The 17,061-nt window shown below is 39.9% G+C and overlaps 1 protein-coding gene across 2 annotated transcripts in view; it reads left to right on the forward strand.

Annotated features, from left to right (window-relative positions):
• Positions 1 to 2,784: 2,784 nt before the first annotated feature.
• Fgf14 (fibroblast growth factor 14) overlaps positions 2,785 to 17,061 on the forward strand; it is a 599,516-nt gene continuing 585,239 nt past the window's right edge. The window contains exons 1-2 of one of the 2 annotated variants that reach the window (XM_076930521.1): positions 2,785 to 3,140; positions 3,256 to 3,822. In XM_076930521.1, the coding sequence (XP_076786636.1) occupies positions 3,615 to 3,822 (208 nt within the window). In that variant the 5' untranslated portion in view covers positions 2,785 to 3,140; positions 3,256 to 3,614. Of the gene's footprint in view, positions 3,823 to 17,061 lie in introns of both variants that reach the window. The other variant, XM_034498800.3, reaches the window with a different exon arrangement.

Consider the following 17,061-nt stretch of genomic DNA (forward strand, 5'->3'; position numbering starts at 1 on the left):
CATGTGTTAATTGTGTCCTGAAATCCTTATTATTATACTTACTTTTATATTTTACTATTTTGTTATTTTACTATGACAAACTGAGGGTAAGTTTAACTTTAAAGTGAATTTTATAATGAATGCCACACAATTTTACTGAAGCTTCATGAAAACACAGTAACATGGCTTTTAAAGGAATTCATTACAGATTTTACTATCAATCTTGTAAGTTTAGTATCTCCTTATCTTTATTCACAAGCATCCAAGACCTGCATATCTTTTCATATTAGTTTTTATTTTTGCCAAGTAATATTGATTTAAATTTAGTGTGAATGAGCAAGATTTTGACAAAATTCCAAAATGAAACTTAAATAAGAGTCTGGAACTCAAGTCAACATGAAACAAATCTGTATGGATCTTTCTTGATCTAAGATGTAAACCTCCCAAAACACGGCTTAACTCCTAGAACACATTTGGTCTCTCTTCTGTCACTGGAAATCTGGTTCACTTCATACCTTAGTATTGAACATGATACTCTCTATAGTCACTTTCAGAGTGGATGCTCGGTTGATACTGGTTGCATGATTAATTATGACAGCTAGGGCCCTTTAGAATTCTGTTAATCTTCTTTGTCCTAGATAAAAATGAGTCTTTGTTGATATTCATTCAACAATGTTACATTTTATTTCAAATGAATAATTAATAATGTATTAGTAAATATAGTGAAGAATTTTTAGATCTTCAAAAATATATTTCTTTTAAACTCAAACAGTACCTTGCATAATAAATTCTCTGTAAGAGTGAAGCAAAGAAATAAGTTTTTCTCCTATAAGTAACAAAGGAGACCATAGATATCTGGTGGCCTTTCTTTATTTTAGTCTTAAATTACTTACTATATGGAAATATTTTTCTTTCATAATTCAGAGAAGACAGTAGAATTTGTAATTTCAAGAAATCTTGATTTGAGAAATACTATTTATACAGACTTACCATAAATTTTATTAATTACTCAATTGTTGTTCTATCTTTGAGCAAATAACTCAATTTTTGCAGTACCTTACAGCTGGTGAGTTTTCAGGACCGTGATAAACAATGCTTTTTACTTGATTATTTCTCTGGCTTTTGCCTAGTGACACTTTATGGATATTTTGAAACTCCAGGAAGACACTAAAGAATATTATAGAAACAACATAAAATTGATTTATGCAAAATTAAATCTAATTGCTTGCTTTTGGTTATCTCATTCTTCTTCCTTTAAAAAATAATTCCACTCTTCATTTTTTCCCCCAGTCTTCTTCGTAATAAGTCATTTGGCAGTAGATGTGTGTGTTCCCTTTCTCTGTCTCCCAAACAGTTTTAGACTATGTTTAATCTTAGCAATTGATTTAAACTGTAGAATGTGATTATTTTTGACACATAAAAGCTTTGGCATTTGGTCCCCTCATTTCTTATCTTTAGTAGCATTTACTCATCTTAAATTCTTCTTCTATGTTAGTGTAAAATTTATTAATGTTACCCCAAAAATATTTGTAACAAATTTTAGCATTTGGAAATACTTTGTAATTATCAGAACACTAAGGGATATGGAAGATGTTTATTATTTTTTATAGACATTAATAATAAAGAGATTTATTTTATAAGCTAGTTTCTTCAAACAATCTTCAAATCTATAAAGATTTATCTATTACAGACTTACTACTTAAAAGATAGTTTGATGATAAAGGTAGTAGTTTTAATTTTTTCAAACAAATAACCTGACATTTCTAAGCTAACAGCTAAAGATAGGGTTAACTCTTTAATGCTAGTGTAATGCATAACTTTAACATACTTATAGGAGAGTGAGAGTGGTCAGTTTCTCTGGTCCTAAATCCTCAGGTCAAACATAGGACTTGGCACCAACTCTTATATTTTTAGTAGGAACACTGCTGTTTGTTATATTGTTCTTTGTATCAGTTTGTACTGCCTTGTACATAAGACTGTTGATCCCCTAAAAACAAACAAACAAACAAACAACAACAACAGCTCTGCCCCAGATCCTTAGGTTTTCTGTGTAAATAGAATACTGAATTAGATTCTGCCCACTTTGTTGGGAGATACTGTAGTCTGTGAGATAGGAATAGAGAACTGAAAAGGGTGAGTTTGATGCTGATTCAATTAGCAGGCAAAAATAAGCCACTGGTTAGATCATGAGTTAATCAGAATACTTTCTGTCCAGAAAAATATTTCAAGGGAATGGACTGTCTAGAAAAAGGCATAAATACTGTCCTGTACATATGACCCTCCCCACTAGAATATGCTTTTCCATCTAGAATTTGGTGCTTGTCTTTTTACTAGACTGTTTCTAGAAATGTGTATTTACTATCCACATGTTTTATATTTTCCCATGGGCATGGTAAGTAGGAGTCACATCCCAAAAAAGAAAGGGACCCGAGTTTTCCTTAATATCTAATACGAGTTCATGCTACTTAGGAAGATGAAGAGTGGAGTCGGTTTTGGTTGTTTGCAAAGGCATTAAACTTCTCCTCTATATATTTTCTAAGGTTTACTCATAATTGCTAGTTGTAATTTTAAAATTCGCTTTTAGCAGAAGGATATGAGGCTGGCTCTAAGAGCCAGCAGCAGGCCTATGAGCTGGGCAAGGAGGAAGAGGGTCTCTGGGGTTGGGCTGGAGCAGGGATGGGGTTGGTGGAGGGGAGCGCTTCGGAGGGGTGGCACACACTGCAGTGACAGTCCCTCCCAGGGCTGGTTGAGGCACCTCACTGGTGACGGGTCTGAAAGCACGTGGCTACGTCATGGAAAGCCAGTCTTTTCAATGCAAACTTCAACTCCTCCTCCTCCCTCTAATGCCTGTAACTCACGGCCAAGGCTGGGCGAGGAATCTGGAGGGGAGATTTTCCTCATGCTTACGGTGGCTGGAGACTGGAAGGAAGAGTGTAGGGAAGGAGGAAGGAGATTTGTGGCGCTTTCTACCTACTACCAGACTGAAAAGGGGAGGGGGCACCTACATTACATCTTCTCTTCGTGATTGAGAACTGCAGGTTCAGCCTGATCCTACGGAGCTCTGGCGATTGCTTATTTAAAAAAAGAAAGAAAGAAAGAAAGAAAAAATTGATCGCGGGAGAAGGAAGGCTCAGTCTTTGGCAGCCAGACTCATCTCGGAGGTGGTATTGGTGTGTGTGTGTGTGGTGGTGGTGTTTTATTTTTTTCTTTCTTTTTTTCTTTCTTTTTATTTTTCTTTCTTTCTTTCTTTTTTCTTTTTTCCCCCTTCTCTCCTAGGGGCTACACAATGGCAGTCTTCTCTCGCTAAGATGAATCCGGCTTGCCTTCTGCAGATCCGCCCATCCTCAGTTCCATTTAGTAAAAGGCTATGATTTTCTCTTTGGGGATCTTTTGTGCATTACTGTTCTCCCTGGTTAGTTCTGGTCTCGGTTGGGATTTCTTTGCTTTTTTCTGTTTGGCTTCATGTGAAAAAGGATTTTTTTCTCTCCAACCCTTTGGTCATGATCCAGTGGTGATCAAGAGGGGATAAATCATTCACCCTGGCCGAGAAAAAACAATCGCTGAGAAGTCTCAAAGAGATATACCACGTGAGGGGAAAAAACTGGGAGAAGATCCGGAATATTAACGTTTTTCCTATGGTAAAACCGGTGCCCCTCTTCAGGAGAACTGATTTCAAGTTATTATTATGCAACCACAAGGGCCTCTTCTTTCTCAGGGTGTCTAAGCTGCTGGGTTGCTTTTCGCCCAAATCAATGTGGTTTCTTTGGAACATTTTCAGCAAAGGAACGCATATGCTGCAGTGTCTTTGTGGCAAGAGTCTTAAGAAAAACAAGAACCCAACTGGTAAGCAAAGCATGCATCATATTCTGTTTTTCCTGGTAATATCCGTCTGTTGCTCACGGAGCTAGGTCTGCAGTTTTGCTATGCAGGAGGCCGGGGAACATGCAAGGAACCCGGACAGTGTTGCATACAGAGGTGTTGCATGAATAAACAAGTAGCCACCGCCGGATCTGCGTCCTCCCGACCCGAAAACCGTGATCAACAGCTCTTAGCTGTGACACAATCCATCATTAGGAGGGAGGAGGAAACTTTTTTTTATCCCCCCACTAAGTGGATGTCTGGTGGAATATCGAAGGGCTTATAGCTTTATGGCTGTGCCAGGAGAAAGAGCCAAGAGCTCTCCTTACTTCTGCTCCTCCGGGGACATAGCTTTAGACTTTCTGATTAGCTTGCACAATATTCGCCACCCCATCACCTTTAGCAAAGTAAAAGCGCCCCCTCTCTCACGGCCTGGATCCTCCGTCAGCCCCCGCCTCCCTCCCCCGTCTAGCTCTGGGTGCTATTAACTCATTCCCTAGTCTGCTTCTGACACATCAGCCTGAGAACACTGAACACCGGAGCAGGGCTTGTGCCTGGAGGAAGCAGGACCCAGAGGACAAGCCCAGCCCCTCTAGTATATGCCATTTAAGTCCCTTCTTCTTTTAAAAACCGGCGTGGAAACCTTATGTATGGGTCCCACACACTGTGTGTGTGGATGAACAGAGGGTCCCTGCCTTATGGCTCCTGGCGATCATGCGCCCTATTCCAAAGGGTTTCAACCAGAGAAACTTGCAGTATATTACATAAGAAATGCAAATGCAGGTGATTCGGGAAGCCGGGTCCCAGAGGGTTTACTTTCCAGTGTCTATCTAGTCTGAGGCATTTGGGAGCAGCCAAGTGGGCGAGCAACCCTCAGGCAGTCAGGCCGGAGGGCTGCCTGGTGGTGGCAGCTGTAGCAAAGGAGCCTTGGTGCAGCCTTTCCTCAAGTCATTCCCGCTGTCAGTCAGGAGTGTGCATTATCCCCTGGCTGGGATATGGTGGGAAAAGACCTGGAGCGGTTTTGTGTCTGGAGTTATGCTGGAGGGGCGGGGGATCCGCTGTCCTGCAGTGACAGCGGGCGATGGAGGCTGCTGAAGCTAGCACTGCGGAGCACTAGATCATAGCTCTCCGCGGCCGCCCTGACACCTGGAGCTCACAGCCCGCCACGGTATCCAGAACTCCCACGACTGGGCAGCAAGTGGCTGCTGTCTCCCAGCCTCTGAACCCAGCAAATGTAATATCGCCTGGATGATGCACTTGGAGGGGGCTGCAGTCCGTGGCTGCAGGGAGAATAGAGGAGCGTGGGTGGGCGGGGATGGAGGCAGTGGGTGTGGAGGTCGAGGATGCTTTGCGGCCACCACTTCTGCAGCAAAAGGCAAGGTGCCTGCGAGTTGTTAAGAGTGCCCAAAAGGACAGATGTTCCTGTGCTCAGACCAAGGGAAGTTGCCCCTAGCTGGGCCGCTTAGGAGACTGTGGAGGCTCTGGGAGGAGCTAGCTATTGGCTTCCAGGAGGACTCCCCACTGCAGTGGAATTGTTGCCTCTGTCCTACAACCCTAGTCCCTGTGTTCTAAATCCACTCCTTGCCTACTCTGTCACTGTCCCCTGTCTTTTTACCCTTCTGTTCTTTAACTGCTCAGTGTTTAGCAACTCTGAAAAGATGTTCCCATCCTGAGATTTGTCCAAGGGGACAGCAGATACTTACTTTGGCATTACTGATTTAGTCCTGAGGTTTACTCCCTGCCATTTGGCATCTAGCCTGACACCAACGATGCCTGGTTCAAATAATACCCAATTACATCTGCAGCAATGGTTCATGGCCTGAACATGAAATAGTTGTCTGCAGGACTTCCCAAAGTGGGACAGGTCAAAGGCTGTAGTTGCAAGGGAGGGGCTACTACTTCACACAGTAAAAATAGTAGCCTTTTGAAGCTCTCTTGTGTTCTGTGAAAAGATTTAGTTCTCTTCTGAGAATGGAACACAGTAAAAAGTCTTTCTTTTTTGAGACTTGGCCATTTGTCTAGGGACCCCAAACTCAGCCTTTCTATAATATTGGGGAATGGGAAATAACTCAGAGGCAGAGAAACAGTAAGCTTGTTTTCAAGACCTTTGTGTTTTTATTGTAAATTATTTTATTGGGAATGCTGACTACCCCTGCTCAGTTCAATATCTTTTGATTATTAGACTTGCCCCTTCGCATCCACTTTCATCTCTCTATAATAGTTACCTTTTCCAAAAGTGCTTTGGAAGTCGTTAAACAAATGATTATTTATTTTAGGGAGCAATTTATTCTGCAGCTTAAATGTGCTAATGTACTTGAGGGGTAAAGTGGAGGGGTTAACCCACGACGTGTCTGACAATATAGACGACCATTCTAAAAGGATAGTTAAGGCTCAGATTGCCAGGGATTTGAGTCTAAACTGGAAGTCAGAGCATTTAGGAGGGAAAAAAAGGGTTAAATTGTGTAGTTCACTTTCAAAAGGCTGGACTCAAACCCTGCCATTTCCTTTGAATATTGTACTTGGTGAGGTCTATTCTCCTGCTGTTAACAGGAAGCCTAGAATCATTTGCAACTTTTTGATCCCAAGATAGTAGTACAGCTAAGAATTTAATTGGGTAATTAAAATAAAACAAGGACCAAAATCCTCTTAACTGTTAAAAACAAAAAGAACAGATTGACTACCACCTATTATGTTATCTTAAATCTACAAGGAAGACAATTAACTTGTTTCAAACTAAAAAGCTTGACAGAATGCTGCCAACCACTAGAGAATTTGTTGCAAAGCACTCCTTAATATTTCAGGGGAAGATTTTAGGTTGGTTCTTCTTCCCAATATTTGCAAGTTTTGAAATAGTTTACTGATTATTTTCAGCTTTGAAATCCTTAACAATTGTGGGGAGTTGGGCTAAAGATTCCTGAGAATTTTAGAGGCTTGGATTTAAAGGTGAAATTTATTCATCAACTCAGAACTTACTAATTAGCTCCATGGTATTACACTGTCCTGTATTTGTGTTATGTGATAATCTAGTGAGAAAAGAATGTGCAGTATGCATTTGGGCTACATTAAAAAAAATCACAATAGCTTAAACTTTTTTGGATATAAAGTAAATCTACTAATTTCATGGAAATACCTAGTATTTTATAGCACATCAATTATCAGGGAACACATTTGGATGTATACATGTGCTCAAATGTCCCACTTTCTGTTATTTTCCTAGCACAGCAATAGCTGTGCATTTAGAAGGAATGTTACCTGCTGTAGCTTTTGCTGTGAGTATGAGTCATGCGAGGTGACTGTATTCTGGGCAAATCATTAAGTGGGAATAATAAGTACAAGGTACTTTTTTTTTTTGGCCTGGAGGAGGAGGCCTGTTATGTTTTCTTGAACCAGCATAATAGTTTAGAATGACCAATGTATATATCAGGCTTGTTTAGAAAATAAACTAGGTCACTGTTCTTGAAACAAAGAGTGATAAAGTAATAAATATGGCTAAGTACTAAGGTTGTGTCATTGCTGTCTGTCCAGATTTCTAACACCAGTAAAGGAGTCAGGGACTCTTTCACTGTGGTATGTTGTTTCCAATATACCACACACAAGATCCCCAAGCCTCCTTATCAATTTTGGAAGTTTTGGAAAACTCAGATTTTAAGATACATTTCAATGTGTGAAAGTCTTCTTGAGTATAGGTGTCTGTGGTGGGAGAACATGTAAGAAGCAGATTACCTAGACATAGCTTCACAGAGTGCACTGGGAACATTCCATAGACTCATTGCCTTTGGCGTTCCCTTTTCTAAACTCAGCCTCATTTGCTGAGTAACTTAGCCACAGAATCAGGAGAGACTGATAGCAGTCATTAGCACCTTCTGTTTCCTACTGGCATTGGTATCTTTAAGCCCCACTTTTTTTGGTTTTTGTTTTTTTTACTAATTGTTTTAGGTGTCTCAAACACTTGGTATGTTAGGGCAATTCACTTACATATACATTTTAAAACGTTACCTGCATATAGGGGTGTCACATCCTTTTAAAGTGAGAAAATAGGGAGATTAGGAAAAAATATGAATAAGCACCCCCTTTCCCCTTCTCAGCCTGTAGTCTTATCCTGGGGTTCTGTAGAGCTCGGTCAGCTACAAATTGGCAAGTCTAAACACCAAGTGGGCAGAAAACAAAAACATCAAATTCAGATAGCATGACTAGAACAGAAAACAGGTGGAAGGTTCTTCTTGTAATATTTTTTTAAACTGAATTGGGTCTGGACTCTGTCCAGAAAGTTCTAGTTATTGAGGTATTGTGAGTTACACAGAACAGTGCCACTTTATGAACCAAAGATGGCATTTTTTAAAGCTAGGCTAAGTTATGAATTACTAGAAGAGTAGATTTTTTTCTTTTCTTTAGGTTGGCATACAAGTTAACTAGTATAAAGTCAATGCTTAATAAACTCACCTTGAACAATGTAGATTATGTTCAAATGATACATTACTATTTGAATGTGCTAAAGCTAACTCTATATGGTGCTTCACATTTCCTGCAGTGGACTTACTCCTTTATAATGTTTGGATCCAGCTTTCCATGCTTTAGCAAGACATACGTTGGAAACTTTGTGTTTTCATACAAATGGTAACAAGGACAACCAATGGTTTTATTCTTTTATATAGTTTGGAATCCAACTTAGTTCACACTGACTCATAAGTTTTATACAAATACCATGTGTATGTATCAAAATGGAAGCATTTATTCCAAATAGTTTCTCATGCCTTAGGGGGAAACAATTGAGACACTTGAACAGTGTGGCAGAAATTTTGCCTCTGTGAAGTTTAAACGAGTCATTGCATTATGCATAGGGTTAAAAAGCAAACAAACATACACCATTGAGTCCAAGTTAGCCATACCCTCGGGTAGATGTGGGTTAGAGATAGATCTACTTGCTCATCTACCTGCTAGTACTTAGTCTATACATTTTTCCTTAGATTTTTAGTTAGTGCACCATGAACAAGATCCAGGTGTGAGATAACCTTGGGCATTGGAGAGCACAGGATTTTCTGAGGGAGATAGCTCAATCTCTCAATCTTTTTCCTAACATGCAATTATAGTTTTTTGCTATTCTATTTTGAAAGGGTCACTGCATCTTGATGTTTTCTTGTGTATTTCTCCAATTGTTACAAAATAATGCTTCTACTTTAGTCAAAAATGTAGGATGATTGGGAAGTCAAAAGGAAGAACTACTAGGATTGTTTTCAAAGATGGAAGTCTAAAGGCAGAGAATCTGTTTTATAGAGATCACAGACAGTAGTGTTGGACACTACTACATTTCCTGTTTCCCAACAAAGCTTCTGCTAGTTACAGCAGAAAAAAATGTTACAGTAAGATGAATAGTGAAAAGTTGATGGCTCTAAAAAGCTGATCCACAGCCTTGTGCCACTCTCAGTACGATAGTTGGTTAAGTTCACTCAGTGTTCATTTCCTTCCTGAATGATGAAAACAAAACTAAACACACAGACTTAAGTAGGGAAGCACAAACGACAGTAACAGTGTCAATATCCGGCTCTTTGTACACCTGGGTGATTTTACAGAAGTGTCCTGAATCTGAAAACCCTGAAACCTGTAGTCTATTCCTCACACCTGAGCATTCTCTACGAAAACTAAGCCAAGGGTTAATCAAATTCTTTCTGTCAAGCTTGCCCTTAAAATCAAGAATGAAGGCTGAAGGTGCTACCAGGTTCCCCATGAAGCAGGGCTGGCTTCATTTTATTATCTGGTCCTTTCTTGTTCCTTTTTTTTTTTTTTTTTTTTTTTTTTTTGTGGAAGTCAAGGGAATTGTTTCTTTTTCTAAGGCATTATCTGGCCTGACTTTTTCCTTCCTTCCTTCCTTCCTTCCTTCCTTCCTTCCTTCTTTCCTTCCTTCTTTCTTGTCATTGAGTTGGCAGCTGTCTCTAATGAAGGCTTCTCACTTCTAGCATTCTGTTCTTTTGTAGTTTAAAAAGCAATAACTTCCCTACCTTTTGGCTCTGTATACTTCCAACCACCAAATTATTTTGCTTCCTTTAGCCAGGAACCACTTCAACAGGGTGGAGGATGCTGGGCCACTGTGCCTTTGAAATGAGAGGCTTGAAGCATTTGTATCAGGGACAACAAAGTTTGGCATACTTTATAGCTTTGGGTAGAGGCCTTCGGCCTCTAGAGAACTGTTACCATTCTGTGCAAAACCTAGTCTTAAAACCCTGTAGTTCTGATCTGTTCACAGCATAGAAACTCTTTGGAGATATAGATGAAGTTGATGACCAGGCTGTAAGAGGCAGGCTTCCTTCCGGTCTGACCCAGCAGTCTCATCCTTTCTAGGCTTGCATGCGAAGGGGTGTGTGTTGGGGTAGTTACCCTCTCATTCATCCTAGAGGGCTCTGCTAGGCTGAGCAATGCAGCTGAAACAACCTGCCTGAGCTGCCATCTGTGGGAGTTTCTGTTGCCATGGAGATGACCTCTGACCCTGAGAGCATGAGTGGTCCCTTTGCTACAGTGGCCAGGATCTTAGAGCTGGAGCAGCTTGGGAGCAAGGGCCAGGGAGCAGCCACTCTACCCTCTCCCTTCTAGGACTGGAGCATGGTTGTCTTGTGGAGCTTGCAAGGAACTACTGTACCAGCCTACAAGTGGCTGCCTCTTCCTGCTCCTCTCATAGGCTGCTTTAAAGAGAATGTGTTTCAGAAGGGCCCTGAGCTGACTGCTTTTTGACAGGGACTGAGACTGGGAGTCTTTCTTGGAGCCTAGTTCTGGCCTCAGTTCTTGGGAGAAGCACATACATTCCTGAAGTTTTCTGTGCTCGTCTAGTGTGCAATCCAAAGGGTTTTGATTAAAAATTTCAACACAGAGCCACTTTACATAGTTTTGAGTTCTGAAACTTTTATATTCCACTCACTACAACCCTGTCCCCTTCCCTGTGTCTTTCCTGGACTATGTTAACTGCATTTAAGCTGCATTTTAGATTTAGTGATTATCAGATGTGGGACCACCTTGAAACCCATGAACTGCTTTCTCCTCTTCAGAGTGTGCCAACTCCTCATTGGGAATACTAGTGACTGTTGTAAAAGCTGGTTTATAACTGTAGGGACCAACAGGCACATCCCTCAGCCCTGGAGGAATAAACTGCAGAGAGCTTTTCAAGCATTTTCTAGGGCTGTGTGCTTGCTGTTGAGATGATTTTACAGTTGACCCTTTCTGTCTCTAGATGTATTTTCCTAGGGGACTGCTAAGCATTTTTGAAGGATGGGATGTATGCTTTCCCCCCACCTTTCATCCTCTTAGGGCTAATGGTGATAATCACATTAAGTTAAAAATACAAACCAAACCCAACCCAAACAAAACCAAACCAAAACCCAGTCATAAATTTAAAGACTTTTCAGGTCTACTTCTAACTCTGAAATTTATAAAGTCATTCAGAACTAAAGGCTTTTTGTCAAGTACACATTATTCCCCCCTCCCTTTCTTTCCTTTGCCATGTATTCCATGCTGGTTCAGACTCAGAACTCTCTTGCCACAGTATGCAGAATACTGGCATTAGAGACAGGTGCCCACCACATCCAGCTCTTTTCTAAACATAAGAGAGTTAAAATGTTCTCCTGTGCCTCAGATGTTGTTGCAGGAGCAGGGTGAAGAGCTGCTGTGTGATGAACTTTGGAGTAGACACAAAGAATTGGGTTAGTTCTGAGGGTTCAATACTATCTAGGAGCTTTAGGCAGAGAAGGATAAGCCAAGGTTTGACCAAAAAGGATATAGAAGGCTTGCTGTAGGGAACAGAACTGAGCTCTGATGACTGGCTAGGAAAAGGCTCAGAGTGAATTGTTAAGGAAAACTCAGCAGCATGTTTTAAACACCAGGAAAAGGCTCAGAGTGAATTGTTAAGGAAAACTCAGCAGCATGTTTTAAACTTTGATCACATAAAGGTAGTGCAAGGCAGATGGAGGGAGAGAACTGGGAGGGGAGTGGGAAGTGGAATGAAGGATTCAGGATCAGGTGTGGGGAAGGAGACACGGCTAGCTGGCCATGAAAATGAATAGAAATCTGCAACTGATGGGATGAGGAGATGGTGGGCATCTCCAGGGACAAGACAGAGACTTGGGATAAAGGAGGCATCTGAGAGTTGTGCATACCAAGAACTAAGCTAAGGACAGAACTTGAAAGGAGGGAGTGGAACTTGAAAGTAGTGCAGTTAGAATGGAAAGAAGAACAGATCCTGTGTAAATGTGACTCAGATTTACTCTTCAGGTAACGCTCATGATGCAGTGTGGAAAAGAGCTTTGAGTCAGACTAAAGAAAGAGCACAGAGGAAGAAACTATTGTTTTATGAGATGCTGTGGTCCCAAACAAGGCTCTGGAGAGGGAGTAGAGTAGTTTGAGAGAAAAGTAAATTTGGAAAGGAAGTCGAAGGAGTCTAGAACTTTCTGTCTACAGGCTTTAAGCCTTTGGTAATTTGCCATCAGTATATTACCTTCACTTTGGAACCTGTAAAAGCTTCCCAGATTTCCCTTTTGAAGATCCAAGGAACTAAGTAACAAGTCAAAAACATTGATAGGTTTGTAAGTAAAAATTTAAACACTTCTGGAAATAATTCTATGAGATAATGAGTTTTTTCTTCACTTTTTTCCCCTGAAAATCTTAGGGATGGAAAAATGCTTTATAATAAAGTCAAGTGTCTTTTATGGTTATATACGGTTTTTGTTAATATCAGGCATTTTTTTCTGCACATATTTTGGCTGATATGAGAAGCCAAGTAGTGCAATTAAAAGCCAGGTTTTCATATGGATTGTTTCAGATTGGCAAGAAAGGAGAAGGAAATGAAAACCTTGTTGGGTTTATATATGTAGTGTATTCTTGCTTCCCACATGCAAATGAAAGTGCTTGTAATTAAAATGTCTTTCCCCCTCCTGTAACATTTTGTTGTTTGAGCAATTACAGTGGATCACTGAAGTGAGCCATAACCTTTTCTGCAAAGCTGTCTCTTAAATAGAGTGTAGCTTAGGAGGATTCACCATCTCTATTCTTCACATTTCCTATATGAAATACAGTACTGAATTGTACTTAAAATGCAAAAATAAGAGGGTCTAAAGACCAAAGCAAAAAATAATATTCCTTAATTGTGGGATTAAAATGAAAACAGTCTGAACCTTGTCTCCCTACATTGTGTTCCTGTTGAACATTAGGTGCTATAAGTATTTTTTTTAATTTTTATTTTTTATTGGATATTTTATTTACATTTAGATGCCATCCCCTTTCCCCATTCCCCCCAAGAAAACCCTTATCCCATCCCCCCTTTTCCTTTTTGTTTTTATACACTTTTAAAAAATGTTAATCAAAGGCTTTATAAGTTTGGTAATGCTCAATCAGAAGTGTAACCCAATACCCAACCTAGATATATCAACTATCTTTGACTGGTGGAGACACATGAACATCTGCCTCGATACCCCCCTCTCTCTCTTTCTCTCTCTCATCACCTAGCTTCTCCTCTTCTTCTTCTCCTCCTCTCCTTACTCCTTCTCTTCCTCTCTGTACTCCTCCCACCTTAGCTCCTCCTACATATCACCCTTCCTGTTAAAATAAAACTTTTCTCTCAAAATACAATTAGAGCATAATTATGCCAATTTGTACCAGTGAGGTACAAGATAGTCCTAATACCCAGTCCATCATTTTGTTGACTAACCAGAACCTCTGTCATCTCTCCTAACTAAAACACTTAGTTCTGAACCTGGCTTTATCCTTGGCTTTAGAATGAATGTCAGCTGAAAACTATCCACTCAAATCTTTTCTCTCAAGGTAAATAGCCAGGATTGGCTATGAGACTATAAGTTTTCAACACCGTCAGAAATCCAGAATGGCTGAGTTAACTAAAATTATGGGAAGGTGCTATAAGTATTAAGCAAAGAAAGACTATGTTTGCTAGGAGACCTTACTTAGTTTGCTAATTAAACACTCAACATTCACCATCATTCTGCATTACAGTTTTACTCTTAGGTGGATTGAAAGAAGTAACCCAATATATTAAAAGTGTCCCCTTTTATGATTAACATGGCTCATAAGATTTAGATTTTTTTAGATTTTTATTAGCTCAAAAATATTTTCCCATTTACAATGGTAACTGAATCAAGTAAAATTCTTGTCAGATCATATATGTAATACTAGATATTAAGTAGAAGAAGGATTTTTTAAAAGTTAATTACATAAAATATAAAAGTATGCATTTTAGAGGGTACTATGGGATGTTTTGACAAATAGATGTGATAATATAGGAGATGCTTTGAATGAATGAATAATAAATGTTAGAAATAGTTTAAGGGTACAGGAACCAATTTAATGCAGGATATTCTGGCTTATCTTCTATTGCTATAACCATATGAGACAAAGTAATTTACTGAGGAGAAGTTGGCAGTTGGTGGCTGTTTGGGGGAGGGAATATCACTCACTCTTTAGGGTATAGCCACTGGTAGGCTTCCCATGCTTCAGTAGATGGGCCTCTACTCATCTACTTAGTAGCCTTAGTAGGCTATCAGAAAGAGAAAAAAGATGAAGTTGGGAGAGCATGATGAAGGGAGTATAGGATTTAGAAGCAGGAGATAGGGGCTTAATATCATATTTTGTTGTGTACATATATGAAATTCTTAAAGAATAAAAAACACAATAAAATTATGAAACTCTAGAATAAACAGTTTACAAGTCTCCAGGCTGGTAATTAAAATTCTGAGTATACACTGAAGTGATTTAACTCCAAAGCAAATGTCCTTAAGTATCTACATTGAAGCTGCCTCTTTACAAAGCATGGTAGGCAGTGTATATATACACTGTCTGTGTTTTATGAATCATTTTGACATAAAGCTGAAATTAACTGCTACAAACTCAACCTTTAGAAACCTAAAGAGTTTAATGTTATTTTTGATAGTTATTTTAAATTTATTAAAATGCAAATTATTTATAGCTTGATGCATTTTTACAGTTGTGGCTTATAATCATAACCGACAATCTAATCAGGATTTAGACCGTCACCAATCACTCCAGAAAAAATTTTTCTTTCACTTTCAGAAGTGTTCTGACTTCTCTGTCTTTAAGTTACAGTCAAATAAGCCATCACTAAATCTCAAAACCCTCGCATTACATAGTTTGTTTCTTTCAGGAGACATAATGCTTCTTCTGAAGCAAAACATAGCCTGTGATCCTAATTAATTGAGGGATCTTTTCTTAGCTGAATACAAGTGATCAAGGCCTGAGAACAGAGATTCTGGTGACTCTAAGTAACTTGTTCATCTGTGGAAAAGATTATATTAACTTCTATAATCACAGAAAAGGAGAAAATCATGTTAGGACATTTAGCAAATACTGGGTCAGTGGATGATATCAGGTTTTGGATGTTATAACATTTTTTAGCTTTAAGGCTGATGGGAGCTAGTAGGCAGCTAAACTTCAAAAGTTTTATAAGTAGCAACAAGGGTGTTAGGTCAGATACAAAGGTTGAACGTAAATGGCTAATAGGTGGGCTTAAAAGTAGCCAAAGACAACTTTGGCTGTAACAATGCCAGTTGTGACAGTGACCAATGATAGAAGTTCTAGGAGTTAATTACTCTGCAGGATCTCCAGCTAAGAGTGGCTTCTTCAGAGAGTATCAGTTTATGTTTTTGAGATTCACCTGTTTCTTTGCTGTTATACTGGTAGGTTTGAAGGGGAAAGCTTTGGTTTTTACTTTGTAAACTGGAATCTTCTAATTGTACAGATTCAAGTTAACATCCATTAGTTGTCAGGAACAACCAAGGCTCAAAGTGTATGAAATTTTCAAACTTATTACAGGATACAGCGCTGCTAGTGTAAGACAGGAGACTCCTGGGGCAGGCTGAGATTCATGTCCTCATCATCTCATGGTCTTCTACATGATCTGCAATGCCTTAGAGGCAATGTTCAGTGGCTCAGTAGACACCTGTACAAGGTGGATCTGTGTCACAGCTAGGACATATATTTAGGAAACCACAGGATTTTAAGAGGCTTCTAACAAATGTGCTTATCTTAGGAAGGCATTATGCTTATTTTCCTAGTGAAGAAACAATTATGTCTTCACATGATGGAGGAGATACTATCCCTTGATTCCAAGATGGTTTGCCTAATGTATCCTTGCAAGGATTGTCTAGTACAGAAGCTGTTACAGAAACTTGGAGAGATCAGGTAGGTATCTTGTCTTTAAATCTGTTTTCAGAATTGAACTCTTCTATGTCTGTGATTTGCAAGACCTTCATGACATTCTCTATGATTTTAAAGCATACACTGAAGCCATAGTCACTGAAATCCTGGATAATGTGTTGAGCTTTTGAGATAGGATCTATGGAAAGTGGCTGCACTCATGTCCTTCATAGTCATAAAGTTGAAAGGTTGTTATGTGCATTCTGACAGTTCGGGGCCTTATTGTTAGGTCTGACCGCTTTCTTTTTTAATTATTAATTACTTTACTATTTATATTTCAAATGCTGTCCCCCTTGCTGGTCTCCCCTCCACAACCCCCCGAACTCCCCCCTCACACCTCTAGCATCTACTTTCTCTGGGGCAACATGCCTTTCTAGGACCAAGAACCTCCCCTCCCACTGATGTCAGATAAGGCAGTCCTCTGCTATATATGTAGCTGGAACTGTGGAACAACCCATGTATACACTTTGGTTGGTAGTTTAGTCCCTGGGAGCTCTGCGGGGTCTGGTTAGTTGATATTGTTCTTCCTATGGGATTGCAATCCTCTTCAGTTCCTTCAGTTCTTCCCCTAATTCTTGCATTAGGGTTCCCAGGCTAAGTCCAATGGTTGGCTGTGAGTATCTGCATCTGTCTTAGTCAGGTGCTGGCAGAACCTCTCAGAGGAGAGTCATACCAAGCTCCTGTCTGCAAGCACTTCTTGGCATCAGCAAAATAGTGTCAGGGTTTGGTGTCTGCAGATGGGATGGATCCCAAGGTGGGGCCTTCTCTGGATGGCTTTTCCTTAAGCCTCTGCTCCATTTTTTTGTCCCTGCATTTCCTTTAGACAAGAACAATTCTGGCTTACAGATTTTGAGATGGGTGAATGGCCCCATCTCTCATGCCTTTATCTACTGGAGGTGGTCTCTTCAGGTTCTATCTTTCTGCTGTTGGGTATTTTGGCTAATGACATCGCCAAGAGTTCCTGGGAACCTCTTGCATCCCTAGTGTCTGGATCTTTCTAGTGGTTCCCCTGTCTCCTGCTCCTGC

Source organism: Arvicanthis niloticus, chromosome 3, assembly GCF_011762505.2.
Source record: "Arvicanthis niloticus isolate mArvNil1 chromosome 3, mArvNil1.pat.X, whole genome shotgun sequence".
Lineage (NCBI taxonomy): Eukaryota > Metazoa > Chordata > Mammalia > Rodentia > Muridae > Arvicanthis > Arvicanthis niloticus.